General features: G+C 42.0%; 1 protein-coding gene across 4 annotated transcripts in view; it reads left to right on the forward strand.

Annotated features, from left to right (window-relative positions):
• Positions 1 to 14530, forward strand: part of RORB (RAR related orphan receptor B) — a 312638-nt gene that overhangs the window by 270758 nt on the left and 27350 nt on the right. For all 4 annotated transcript variants that reach the window (XM_068271414.1, XM_068271413.1, XM_068271415.1 and 1 more), the window contains one exon: positions 8885 to 9286. In XM_068271414.1, the coding sequence (XP_068127515.1) occupies positions 8885 to 9286 (402 nt within the window). The remainder of the gene's footprint in view (positions 1 to 8884; positions 9287 to 14530) is intronic.

Below are 14530 nucleotides of genomic sequence, written 5' to 3' on the forward strand. Positions count from 1 at the left end.
CATTTCGTTCTCTTGGACAGACTCCCCTCTGCACAAGAATTGGCAGAGCTCTTCATTCACCACATTTTTAGACTGCATGGTATCCCAGAGAATATAGTGTCAGATAGGGGAGTCCAGTTTGTTTCCAAATTCTGGAGGGCCTTTTGTCATCATTTGGGTATGAATCTATTGTTTTCCTCCGGCTACCACCCACAGACTAATGGACAAACCGAAAGGGTTAATCAGTCTTTGGAACAGTTCCTTAGGTGTTATGTGCCAGAGGCCCAGATGGATTGGGTCAAGTTTTTACCTTGTGCAGAATTTGCTCATAATAATTTGAAGTGTGCCTCCTCAGGGTTCTCCCCATTTCAGGTTGTAACAGGGAGATCACCTAAGTTTTCCCCACTGCCCATAGTGTCATCCCCTTTTCCAGCTCTGGAGGAGTGGCAGGGAACATTGAAGGGGATCTGGGGTATGGTCAGGGGAAATCTTAAGAAGGCCTTTGCTACTCAGAAAAAAAAGGGCGGATAGGAGACGATCTGTAGAGTGGAACTTTTCACCAGGTGATATGGTATGGGTGTCTACTTAACATTTAGCTTTGAAACAGCCTTCTGCAAAACTGGGTCCCAGATTCATAGGGCCATACCCAGTGTCCAAGAAGATCAATGATGTTACCTATGTTGTTTCACTTCCGACCTCTATGAGAGGTGTCAGATCGTTCCATGTGTCCCTGTTGAAGCCTGCCGTGCATGTGGATTCCTCTCCACCCCCCTCCCCTGTGGTGATTGATGGGGAACCCGAGTATGAGATAGAACAGATATTGGATTCTCGGGTAGTGCGTAATTCCTTACAATATCTGGTTCACTGGAGAGGGTATGGCCCAGAGGAAAGATCTTGGGTACCTGCTTGTCGCATGCATGCAGAAGAACTTAGAGAAGACTTTCACAAGTCACATCCTGACAGACCAGGTGGTTTGTGTCCACAGTCCACGCCTCGGGGGGGGGGGGGGGAGGGGTACTGTAACAACCGCTGTCAGGGCGGCTGCGGACACGCAGGGTGTTTCCGCAGCCGCCTCGACCGTATGCTTAGAAACAGCACCCTTGCCTCTGGCATCTAGTACGCCGAGGACGGGTCTGTCATTTACACATAGGACTGCTGTATCGCGCGGGCGCGCGCGGAGACAGGACCTTTATGCAGGGAGGAGGCGCGTCAGCTGACCAGCTGGTCGGATGACGTCAGAGGTGACTCACAGCGCTCCGGATTGGCTGATTGGAGTGGGCACAGCCGTGGGGTCTCCTCTGCTTCAAAAGCCTTCGCTGCTCACTCGCAACTTGTCTGCTGTTGCGAATACTTACGTGCTAGCGCTCAGACCTTAGATAGTATCCGGTGTGCTTTGATCTGGGAGGAAAACAGGGATTTCACACTGGACTAGGATATTATTATACTGTATATTGATATATTGTGTATGACTCTTGCTACCATCTGACTCTGCTCCTTGATTATCATTTCTGTACTTCTGCCTATCTGACTTTGATGCTGAACCCTGCCTGTTACCTTACTATTCTCTTGCCTGGCTATTCTGTACTGTGCATGCCCGCTCCTTGCTGACCTTTGCCTGCCTGACCTCTCTACTCACCAGTAAACCCTTGTCACTGGTGAGGTGCTCTTCCTGACAGAACCCACCAGCTCCTCTGGTGAGGTAAAGTCAAATCTGTCAGTTATTGTGTACTGGTAATACTCACCAGCTCCTCTGGTGAGGTGAAGCCAAATTATCAGTTATTGTGTTGACAGTACCCACCAGCTCCTCTGGTGAGGTAAAGCCAAACTGTCAGTTAGTGTACGGTTAGTTCTCGCCAGCTCCTCGGGTGAGGTAAAGTCTAACTAATCACTTACTGTAAAACAAAAGAAAAAATAGGGCACCGAGAGCCCAATAGTGCAATATAGTTTTAACAGAGAAAATCTGTCTAGATAGTTCGTGCAGAATTATACTCACAAAAAAGGGTCACCAGCAGGCAACCACTTGAAGGGCAGGTGGGGAGAATTAGTACCCGACCCCACTCGGGTATAAAAGTCGCTCTCTGTAGATAGGAAAAAAAGGGGGCGTACCCCTCCACCAAGGATGGATAAGTAATATGTATCAAACGCAGATAGAACAGAGGCGCCAAAAAGAGTAAAAACACTATTACTTAAAAACAGTAAAAAGAGGGAAGGTAAGGTGGACTTACCTCCCTCTAGCAGTGGACAACAAGAATCTGAGGTAGAGTAGAATGCATTTATTAAACAGTGTAACTCCTAAAGATGCAACGCGTTTCGCGGGCCACAGCACCGCTTCCTCAGGCTATACAGGAGTTCAAAAAAGCTGTATCCAATCCAAGTATTGAATGAGTCTTGTTGTCCACTGCTAGAGGGAGGTAAGTCCACCTTACCTTCCCTCTTTTTACTGTTTTACGGTCAGGCAGGCAAAGGTCAGCAAGGAGCGGGCAGGCACAGTACAGAATAGCCAGGCAAGAGAATAGTAAGGTAACAGGCAGGGTTCAGCATCAAAGTCAGATAGGCAGAAGTACAGAAATGATAATCAAGGAGCAGAGTCAGATGGTAGCAAGAGTCATACACAATATATCAATATACAGTATAATAATATCCTAGTCCAGTGTGAAATCCCTGTTTTCCTCCCAGATCAAAGCACACCGGATACTATCTAAGGTCTGAGCACTAGCACGTAAGTATTCGCAACAGCAGACAAGTTGCGAGTGAGCAGCAAAGGCTTTTGAAGCAGAGGAGACCCCACGGCTGTGCCCACTCCAATCAGCCAATCCGGAGCGCCGTGAGTCACCTCTGACGTCATCCGACCATCTGGTCAGCTGACGCGCCTCCTCCCTGCATAAAGGTCCTGTCTCCGCGCGCGCCCGCGCGAGACAGCAGTCCTATGTGTATAACGCTATTGAAGTTGCTAATGGGTTAAATGGGTCACATTGTGGGTATTCTGAAGAGACCCATGAAATCCAAGAATCTTCTCGGTTAGACAGGATCTACCAGCCAATGGGTACGTCTCATATAGGGTAACAAGTGCACATGCATCTAGTGCAGGCATGGGCAAACTTGTCCCTCCAGCTGTTAAGGAACTACAAGTCCCACAATGCATTTGCCTTTATGAGTCATGACTGTGGCTGTAAGACTCCTGCATTGCATTGTGGGACTTGTAGTTCATTAACAGCTGGAGGGCCAAGTTTGCCCATGCCTGATCTAGTGCATGTATGAAGTCAGTGAAGTACAGTAAATACCCTTTTCATGGTCATCAAGCAAGTCAGCCTCTAGAAGGGATCGCACTTGTCCTTTCTGCACAATGCAGGAATGCACAAACATCAGTTTTCCTTTTTTAAGTCGGCGGTTCACACTATCCTTGATTTCTGTGTTGACACTGACAGCTTGCTGATAGGCATGCATTTTGTACAGAAGTACATGCCACAAGCAGAAAAAAAGCAGCAAGCTGTCTTTTTTAAAAATGCAAACAGGAAAACACAGACAATGGATACTGGTAGGTGATTAGAGGCGCCAGCAGAATAAAATTAATATAAAATTGTTAAGAATTGCCGGGAGGGAAAGTGGTGGACTTCCCCTCAATAATTAGACACCAAGGTCTGTCATCAAATCAAACGAATACATTTATTCAATAGTACCCCAAAATCTGCAACACATTTCGTGGGAACAGACCCACTTCTTCAGGCAATAAAATGGGGACAACAATCACAGCAATCAATGTGCAGTGAATTTAGCGCCTCTGTTATTCACTGCACATTGATTGCTGTGTTTGTTGTCCCCGTTTTATAGCGCGCTCATTCAATACTTGGATTGGATACAGCTTTTTTGAACTCCTGTATAGCCTGAGGAAGCAGTGCTGTGGCCCGCGAAACGCGTTGCATCTTTAGGAGTTACACTGTTTAATAAATGCATTCTACTCTACCTCAGAGTCTTGTTGTCCACTGCTAGAGGGAGGTAAGTCCACCTTACCTTCCCTCGTTTTACTGTTTTTAAGTAATAGTGTTTTTACTCTTTTTGGCGCCTCTGTTCTATCTGCGTTTGATACATAATCACTTACTGTGTTCTTATTATACCCACCAGCTCCTCTGGTGGGGAATTGCTTACTATACTCTATACCCACCAGCTCCTCTGGTGAGGTTTTGCTACCCAGTCTGTTACTGTTGCACCAAGCATTACATTCACTGTTGGTCGGTTGCTATACTTGTATTATTGGTGATACTGCAGATCACCACATAATCAGGTATAACGTCTGTATTATTGGTGATTCTGCAGATCACAAATAATCAGACATCTGTGTGCTACACCAATCGTTACACTATGTTAATGTTATCATTATTATTATCCTATGCAGTTCAAAAAGTGACTTCCATTGTCTGTAGAAAAGAGAGAAATCGAAAGCCCAATATGGTGTAGTATGTCAGAGATACGAAGGGAAATGAATAAGTGAGATGGTTATACTCACAAACATGGGTTACCGCTCAGGCAACCACTGTATAGGCAGGTGAGGAGATTAGACCTGTCCTCACTCAGGATTAAGAAGTTGCTCTCTGTAGGTCAGAAAAAATGGGGTAGGGTCACCCATCCACCTGGGGTGGACTCAAGTATACTGGTAGGTGATCAGAGGCGCCAGCAGAATAAAATTAATATAAAATTGTTAAAAATTGCCGGGAGGGAAAGTGGTGGACTTCCCCTCAATAATTAGACACCAAGGTCTGTCATCAAATCAAATGAATACATTTATTCAATAGTACCCCAAAATATGCAATGCGTTTCGTGGGAACAGACCCACTTCTTCAGGCAATAAAACGGGGACAACAAACACAGCAATCAATGTGCAGTGAATAACAGAGGCGCTAAATTCACTGCACATTGATTGCTGTGATTGTTGTCCCCGTTTTATTGCCTGAAGAAGTGGGTCTGTTCCCACGAAATGCGTTGCAGATTTTGGGGTACTATTGAATAAATGTATTCGTTTGATTTGTTGACAGACCTTGGTGTCTAATTATTGAGGGGAAGTCCACCACTTTCCCTCCCGGCAATTTTTAAAAATTTTATATTAATTTTATTCTGCTGGCGCCTCTGATCACCTACCAGTATCCATTGTCTGTGTTTTCCTGTTTGCATTTTTAAAAAAGACAGCTTGCTGCTTTTTTTCTGCTTGTGGCATGTACTTCTGTACAAAATGCATGCCTATCAGCAAGCTGTCAGTGTCAACACAGAAATCAAGGATAGTGTGAACCGCCGACTTAAAAAAGGAAAACTGAGGTTTGTGCATTCCTGCATTGTGCAGAAAGGACAAGTGTGATCCCTTCTAGAGGCTGACTTGCTTGATGACCATGAAAAGGGTATTTACTGTACTTCACTGACTTCATACATGCACTAGATCAGGCATGGGCAAACTTGGCCCTCCAGCTGTTAATGAACTACAAGTCCCACAATGCAATGCAGGAGTCTTACAGCCACAGTCATGACTCATAAAGGCAAATGCATTGTGGGACTTGTAGTTCCTTAACAGCTGGAGGGACAAGTTTGCCTATGCCTGCACTAGATGCATGTGCACTTGTTACCCTATATGAGACGTACCCATTGGCTGGTAGATCCTGTCTAACCGAGAAGATTCTTGGATTTCATGGGTCTCTTCAGAATACCCACAATGTGACCCATTTAACCCATTAGCAACTTCAATAGCGTTATCCCATTTGAGATAAGTGTACTGCTTTTGACCTCAGTCAGCAGAACTCATTTTTCTGTAAACTATTGGAATGCTTTAATATCTTTCTACTAGCAGAAAATATAGAAACTGAAAGCAGAAGTCCTTTTTTATCGTCTCACACTGCCCCCTAGTGACAAGTGGCCATAAACAAACATTACAGCAGTACTAATTAGAAGCAGGAAAATGTATCAGATAAGAAATAAATAAAATGCTAAAATAATTTCCCCTGAAGCCTCTACATAAATTGGCTGCTAAAGGGTTAAAAAAATCTAAAGCATTCATTATTGAAGAAAAGTTCCACATTTCCTACCCCTCTCCTTTGCAGCCTCTCAGCTTCTACAAAATGACATGTGCACTTGAATAATATCTAGCAACTAAACCAAGACTTCCTAGTTCTGTTAAAGACTATTTACACTAGAGCCTCAGTAAGTTAGTTAAATGAAACAGCCAAAAAAAAACACATAGCTTTACAGCTAATGCTAAATTAAGCACACACAATGATTTCAAAGACAGAGCACACCTCCAGCTGGTATCATATTAAATAGGAACATTGTTGTCACCTTTTCATTGTTGGAAATATATTTTTTATGACTCTAAAAAGCTGAAACCAAAGAAGCAATGTGATACAGCACAGGAAAGTTCTCCTGATTACATTAGAGTTTTCCAAGAACACGGTTATTGTATCTTCAAGGAAACAAACAGAAAGCTCTATTCACATGCATGTGCACAGTGTCGGTGTGCTGGCGAGATGCGTGCATTTCTACCGCGGTGTGAAATAATTACAATATGTAAATGTGTTCTTCAACTCAAAGCAGCGGATCTCTTATTCCAGAGAGACCCTAATAATGGTATTAGATAAAAGGCTGTTACCATTGTCATGTCCGCTCTATTGATTACAACAGATACCAGTTAGAATTTGGCAACTGAATAATAAATGAGTGTAACAAGCCCTTTAGAACACTGCACTCTCCTCTGTTCTTTGTTGTGTGGGAGCATCCCGGTTCAGGCCAGCGAATTGGCAGAACAATTAGTCTCTTTACAGCAGACAGCACTGTCTCTGAATGTTTCATGGATAGGGCTTTTGGGACAATATGTCCAAAATGGAAAACAGTGGGGTACTCAAGACAAATAAAGAGGTATTTTATAGACTGGGTCCCACTGTTATTTACAAGGAGATTGTAGAAAGTAGGAACCCTTCATATTACTAGTTAGATTTTCCTTCTTCTAAACCAGATTAGAACCTGTGTGGTGTGCCGTGCCAGCTACACTTTGGGGAGGCAGTACATGAAAGGGTAAATATTCATTTTTCCAGAATTTCAACCTCAAAATAAAACCCTAATTAGAAAAGTCCTTTCACCACAAATTCTGTGAAATTATTTAGGCTTGCTAAAAAGATCAGAGGAACCAGGTTAAATAACAGTCTTTCTTTAAAGAGACACTGAAGAGAAAAAAAATATGATATAATGATTTGTATGTGTAGTACAGCTAGAAATAAAACATTATGAGCAGAGACATAAGTCTAATTGTTTCCACTACAGGAAGAGTTAAGAAACTCCAAGTGTTATCTCTATGCAAAAAAAGCCATTAAGATCTACGATTTTCAGACTTTGAAGAGGTCTATCTTCTAAAATGTATTATTTTCTTTTTCTCTGCCAGAGGACAGGTCAATAGTTCACAAGACTGCTCTGTAAAAACATTTAGGATGCTGAGTAGTGTGAAAACTGCAAATATTACAGAATTATGCAATGTTATAAAAAACACTATATAACTGAAAATAAAAACATGAGAATATTTTCTTTGCTTCTAATCTTCTAGTAATTATCCGTACTACACAACCAATTCATTATATCATTTTTATTTTTTTTTGCTTCAGTGTCTCTTTAAGTCCAACTCCAGGCAAAATGTTCTTTTCAATAGTGAATAGTGTGAACACTGGTTAAAAATACTTTTAAGGTTTTTTTGTGAGTGTCTCCTTTGCAGAAAAAAAAATCACAAAATTCCTGGAATAAATCTAGAAGAAGGGCAGTTTCTAGGCTAAATTGTGGCAAGGGTGTAAAAATCATGTTTGCCCCTTCCCCCGGGGTCAGCCAGGTCTAGTTGCCCCCAGTATAGTTAGCCAGCTATTGGTGTACCCCAGTATAGGTAGCCAGGCATAGTTGCCCCCGGTATAGGTTAGCTAGGTAGGTCCCTCCAGTATAGGGTAGCCCGTATAGTTGCCAGAAGTAAAGGTTAGATAGGTAGGTGCCTCCAATATAGTTAGTCAGTATAGTTGACCCCAGTATAGTTTAGATAGGTAGGTGCCTCCAGTATAGGTTAGATAGGTGCCCAAGTATAGGTTAAATAGGTAGGTGCCCCAAGTGTAGGTTAGATAGGTAGGTGCCTCCGGTTTAGGTTAGATAGGTAGTTCCCCCAGTATAGATTAGATAGGGAGGTGCAGGCATCTGTCGCATTGGTAGCAGCGCACCCTGTGATGACAGTCAGTCACGTCATCACAGGAAGCGCTGTTACCAATGCGACAGATGCCCGAGAGAGGAAGTAGATAGAGACTGCGGTGGATCATGGCAGGGGAGTTGTAACTAAGCAATGCCCGCTCCCCCGCTGATGTGCCTCCCCCCCCCCCCCCCCCCACCCTCCTGCTGCTTAATCGGGCACCCCAGGCAATTGCACAATTTGCATGCCCATAGAATTGGGTCTGGTTAGATCCCCCTTTTACACTTTTATTGCTGTACCTCATTTTCTGTGTTCACCAGAAGGGGCAGTAAACAGAGCATAGATTTCAATCAGCTTCATCTGGTAGAGGTTTAACGATGGATGTAACTTCTGTATATTTGGATTTTTCTTCATTAAATTCTTTTGAAGACTTTTCCTTGAAAAAAATTAGACTTTTTTTTAAATTAAATAATGGACAACATTCTGGTCAATACTTTAAATGCAGGTAGGTCTAACTCAGGTTCTGAATCCTTGTTTATTTATTATGATCCAGCCGAATGATAGACCTGATCCATCTGCTGCACACGGTATATAAGCTATAATGGTAATAGTACTAACAGCAGTCACTTGTGATAAATAAATCTAAATGGCATGCAAAACAGTATTTTATATATATCGTTATACCCTAACTGATATAAGGCCATTTTGTTTCTCTTTTACCAGCTGTCAAATTTGGACGAATGTCAAAAAAACAGCGAGATAGTTTGTATGCCGAAGTACAGAAGCACCAGCAACGGCTCCAAGAACAGAGGCAACAGCAGAGTGGAGAGGCAGAGGCTCTGGCCAGAGTATACAGCAGTAACATCAGCAATGGTCTAAGCAATCTCAACACTGAGACAGGTGGCACCTACTCCAATGGACATGTGATTGACTTGCCGAAGTCTGAGGGTTATTACAGTGTGGATTCTGCACAGCCCTCCCCAGACCAGTCTGGTTTAGACATAACTGGAATGAAACAAATAAAGCAAGAACCTATTTATGACCTTTCATCTGTACCAAACTTATTTATGTATAGTTCTTTCAACAATGGACAACTTGCACCTGGAGTAAGCATAAGTGAAATCGGTAAGTAGATTCCAGTAAGCAGCTTTGGCAATTAAGCGGCTGCCTTTTTAGAAACAAGCTATTAGTGTTGTAGTTACTTGAACACACTTTTGTCACGTCTGCATTTAAAACATGTACACCATCTATAAACTGTCCTAAAAATAAACAAATACATATGCAAGTGGAGAACTACCCATACATCAGTTGTGTTAGCATTGAATTGTATTATTATTGTAGTGAAAATCTTTAAAATCCACTTGAAAGTTTGGTCACACAGTCTTTGGCCGCTGGTTTCCATAAAGAAAGATTCATCTCTGGGGTTGTGCAATCAAAAATAAAAACAAAACATAGCCATGGCTGTGTAAGTGCTAGAAAAGCCCACTCAGTTTGTGTAGTGTTAGTAAGTAATCTAAGTACATTAGACGTAAGCAAGGGTACGTCTAATGTACTTAGCTGTGACTAGCAATTGTCAATGAAATGGAAAGAATGATGCAGAATTATGCAAATTTGGTATGCAGATTTATGCAGCCCCCATAGGGCCCTCATTCAGCTCCAAAATTAGCTATTCTTTTGGTATTTTAATGGTAATTATCACTTCTGTATGTCCTTGGAATTGTGGTAATAATTAACAAACTCTTCCCCTGACTAAAGGTACCCATACACTCGTCAGATTAGCAGCAGATAGATCATCCGATGGAATTCTTATCTATCTGATGTGTAAAAGGAACATTTTTTACTAGAATAGAATTCCAATAGATTTCAGTTTGAAATCTATTGAAAAACGATCTGATGGCATTTTTTTGCCATCAGATTTCCATTAGGGCCAATGCAAAATGATAAACAATCTCAACGGATCGACCTGGATTTTCCACCATGCCAGTTCGATGGAAATCCATCGAAATCGGCCGTCGATCGGTCGATTGGGCAACCGATTTGCAATCGAAAAAGCGATCGATCGATTTGGATCGATCGATCGGCCAGAAAATCGGCTGATTGTATGGGCCCCTTTAGTCTCTCTTATAGGGTCATATTCAGTAAACTAAGGTAAAGTTGCTATGCTCAGGAAGTGCACTGCGATTTTACTGTTACTTCTGCAGACCATGTAGCATGCATTACCCTAGTAACACAAAAGTTACCCAGGTAATGCGGGTTGTACTAATTGTGCATACATAATCTGTAACGTGTTACATAGTCTGTGGAAGTAACAGTAAAATTGACACGCTCTCCCTGTGCATGGCAAGTTTACTGGAGTTTACTAAATATGCCCCATGCGGTGGCACCTTGTAGTGGAATCATTACATGCACCCTGTAGTGGTGGTGGGGCAATAGTGTCAAAATTGCAACGAGGCATTTAAATTGAGTAAAGATATGGCAAGTATTTTCTCTAATAAGGAATGTACACAGCTCCCAACTCCATTTTTGAAGTGCACATATGGAGGAGAGACTGGTTTTAAAATTAAGTGATATGATTTTAATGTACCGCATCACTTGTCTTTATATTAACAGAAAAGATGTCCCCTCCCCTCCTTTTCACTAAAGATTGAGGAAGACCATTTCAAGTTTGTCAGATGTCAGCATCAGTTTCATTTGTAAAATAAATTTAATATTAGTGTTTCTGCTGTCTGGAACTGAACTTTAATGATTAGTAGGAGGAATAACAAAACATATAAGATGTTTCATATTTGAATCTGTACCCATTTGACCTCTGGGGTACCAAGAGGGGGAATTTTCTGGTTTTAATAAAAAGAGGAGTCAGAGGGTGTTTTCAACTGCATGCAGCACGGGCAGCTTCTATTTACGTACAGTATACTATATGTACACTAAGTAGGATGTGTGGATAGTTCAGTAACAACCTCGTATCCTGCAGTACTCTGAGCATTCATCAGGGAGAAGAATGCTTTTAATTGACTGGACTGTTTACTGGACATTATTGAGGGTGTGATGGCATTCTTGAACTGAAGGTGCAGAAGCTTTTCAAGGGGTTTAATATGCTGTGCAGCTGACATGGCTTTCTGCACTGAAGAAAGATATAGTTTTCTTTCTTTTTTTTCAAATGTGTGAGGTTTTCCTACCAGTTGCCATAGTCAGGCCTAGGGTCTGTAGTAAGCAAAAATACATCCTTAAAGCATAGGATGCAAAAAGAAGTAACCAGCAAGCACTTCATCATGAATGAAGTGGAGATGTGGGAGTTTTTCATGCATCCCCAACAACCCTTTTGGGTATGTCTGGTGATTAAACCAAGGAGAACATGTTGCTGTCCACTTTGGTCACACTGTGATCAGACAATGTCTACAATATACACAGCACAGCAAATATATGGAGGTTTTATACCTAACGCTTACCTCCTGGCCATAGGTGCTCAAAAAAATAAGAAAACCCACACCAAAGCCCACATACATTTAACTTTTTTCTCCTAGTAGATATTTTTTTCATATTCTGTTCAAAATAACTTTTCAGCACTTTGTAATTAAAAAAAAAAAAGTATCAAAAACTAGGTGAAAAGGTACTCTCCTAATTATTTTGAGTATTTTCTTCCTTGCTGGGGGTTTAAAAGGAATTTTGTTGGTGTAAACATAACACCTAGGAGAAAACTCAGGAGAAAAAGTTAATTGCATATGGGGCCAAATGTTTTAAAACTTTATTGTGCTCTGCATTGATAAAAGTCTTTGGAGTTCTTCTTGCACCTCCATTCATCGTTTTCTTTTGCCAGCATCTTGACATAAAAACCTTGTCAGCTTACATGCAGAATGGAACCCATTCATGCTTCTGCACTTCCTTGAAGCATGTCAGCATCTTGATTGAAGATACGCATCCAATTCTTCAAACTTCATAGCCAAAACCTATAATCCAGTCAGGCTCATATATTTATTCACATGCGGGGGTTAGTTCACAATCATTAGTTCACTAACATAACCCTGACGCTTTTGTAAATATACAGGCACCAATTATTTCAGCTTGGCTCCATAGTTTAAAGAAAGAGAGAGGCTGCCGTCACACTACAAGCAGGCCTAGAGGAGCAGAGGGCACTGTGATGTAAGCAAACTTAAAAACTATTTAATCAAGACATAAGCAGAAAAACATGAACCTGAAGAATTTTATTAAAACAGAAAGTGGTGAGTGCCAGTTGGCTGCTCTGTTATGTACCATACATATGTATTGGTAGAGTTCATGGCAAATATGCAGTAGACGAACCAGAAGTAACCATGGATTGCTGAGAACACACATCTGTGCACCGCATTAACACTGCTTATAATATTTTTACTGAATCACCCTCTATGATGTCAAGGAAATACGTTTTGAATCAGTATGATACCATTTATTGGCTAACTTAGAAAAAAAAAGGAGTAAGCATTTGCCTTCCTCAGACTTGTTTCTGACATATAGAGCATACTTACATCATTTAGAGCACACAGCTTATGTACACTGGGCTTTAAAAGGAGATACTGTACATTGTTCTGTAGCACTGCTACTCTATCATGTAAATAGACTTATTGTGATGGTGTCTTGAGTATTTCCCACACTGTCAATAAATTGGCAACAATGAGAGAAGGAGGTTGGGTTTGGGAGACCCCTTGAAGGTGGATAGGCTTGCATGCACAAAATGCACAGACATGTCTTATGCTAGATACACACGATACAATTTTCTGGCGGATTTACCTGCCAGATCGATTTTTTTCCAACATCAATCTACATTTTGATCGATTTTCCAATTGATTTACGTTCACGTTTATGGAAATCAATTGGAAAATCGATTGAAATTCAGATTGGACATGAGCCAGGAGACAGGCTTGTGGCAGAAAATAAATGGAGTGACTACAATAAGCAAGCCTGTACTGCTCTGTACAATTAAAATACAGATTTTTGCAGGCAGGAAATGCTTGGGGATGCTTTCAAATCTTCTTTTATATACCTAGGAGTAGTAACTAAAATGTTAGTTCCCGCTTTCAACATACATTTGTAAGGAAAAAAATCCCTGCAATGGCCAATGCATTTTTTTTTATTTTTTAAATAAAAAAAAAACTAGTAATCGCCCCCTCCACACACACACACACACACACACACACACACACACACACACACACACACACACACACACACACACACACACACACACACACACACACACACACACACACACACACACACACACACACACACCACACACCACACACCACACACACACACACACACACACACACGCATCTTTAACCCTTTTATAGAACAGGGCTGGGCAACCCTTCCAAATAAAACAGGGCTGGGCAAACTTTGGGTGGTCCGAGCCTAATGCTGCAGACTACTGGCCGCATTCCTTAAATACCTCCCCTCCTTCCCAACTCCCTCCCTGCAGAGTCACGAGTGGGCGGTAACAGGGGGACTTAAAACTCACCTTGCTCACCAATCCCAGTGTTGCACCTCCATGGCAACAGGGTGTCAATTGACTCGCCGTCAGGACGTTGCCAGCGTAATACACAAGACGGAGCAAGATTCTTTGTGAAGAGGTGAATACACTTATACTGTATACTATCATTTAATGCAGACCAGCTAATCATAAAAGTGAGCTCAAAACTATTTTTCTGAGTTATGTCCTAGAGAGAAATTCCAATTTGTGGTAAAAAAAATTGCTAATGTGTAAATATTTGTGGCACCAACATTTTGCAGTTCAATGTATTTAAAATGCATATTTCCATTTTAATCTGCATCCAGCTAAAGAACTCACAAGAGCAAACAGTAAGCGGAGTTTAATCCTTTTTGCCAGCTTGGTAACAGTACTCTGTGCTCACTATTTGGAGTACTGATGCCAAGATACTGTCCAGAAATTCCCACCTTGCTGCAGAAGTGATTATCTACACATGCCAGTAGCCTTTGTTATTTACATTCAACACCTGGACTGATTCATTGTCCGGCACTAAATGATGACACCCCATCTCATAGTTTTCGATAGACATACACAGGGCCGCCATCAGGGGGGTACAGCCAACACAAGAGTGACGGGCCCCATGCTCCCAGCTGGGTGTGGGGGGGCCCGGGCCCCCCCAGCATGCTGGCATTAAGTTACTCACTGCTGTGAGCTTATGTGGCTACAGGCAGCTGGGTCTCCGGATGGCAGCTCGAGTCTGTAAGAAGCCTCCTGCTTTCTTTCCTTCTTCCCTCCCGCCCTCCAATCAATAGCCCTGCTTCCTATGTTGGTGCCTCTCTCTAGCCAATGAGAGACAGGCAGCCAACAAGCCCGCCCCTGTCCACAGGATCAGCTGAAGGAGAGAGAAA

Source organism: Hyperolius riggenbachi, chromosome 1 (assembly GCF_040937935.1).
Source record: "Hyperolius riggenbachi isolate aHypRig1 chromosome 1, aHypRig1.pri, whole genome shotgun sequence".
Taxonomy (NCBI): Eukaryota; Metazoa; Chordata; class Amphibia; order Anura; family Hyperoliidae; genus Hyperolius; species Hyperolius riggenbachi.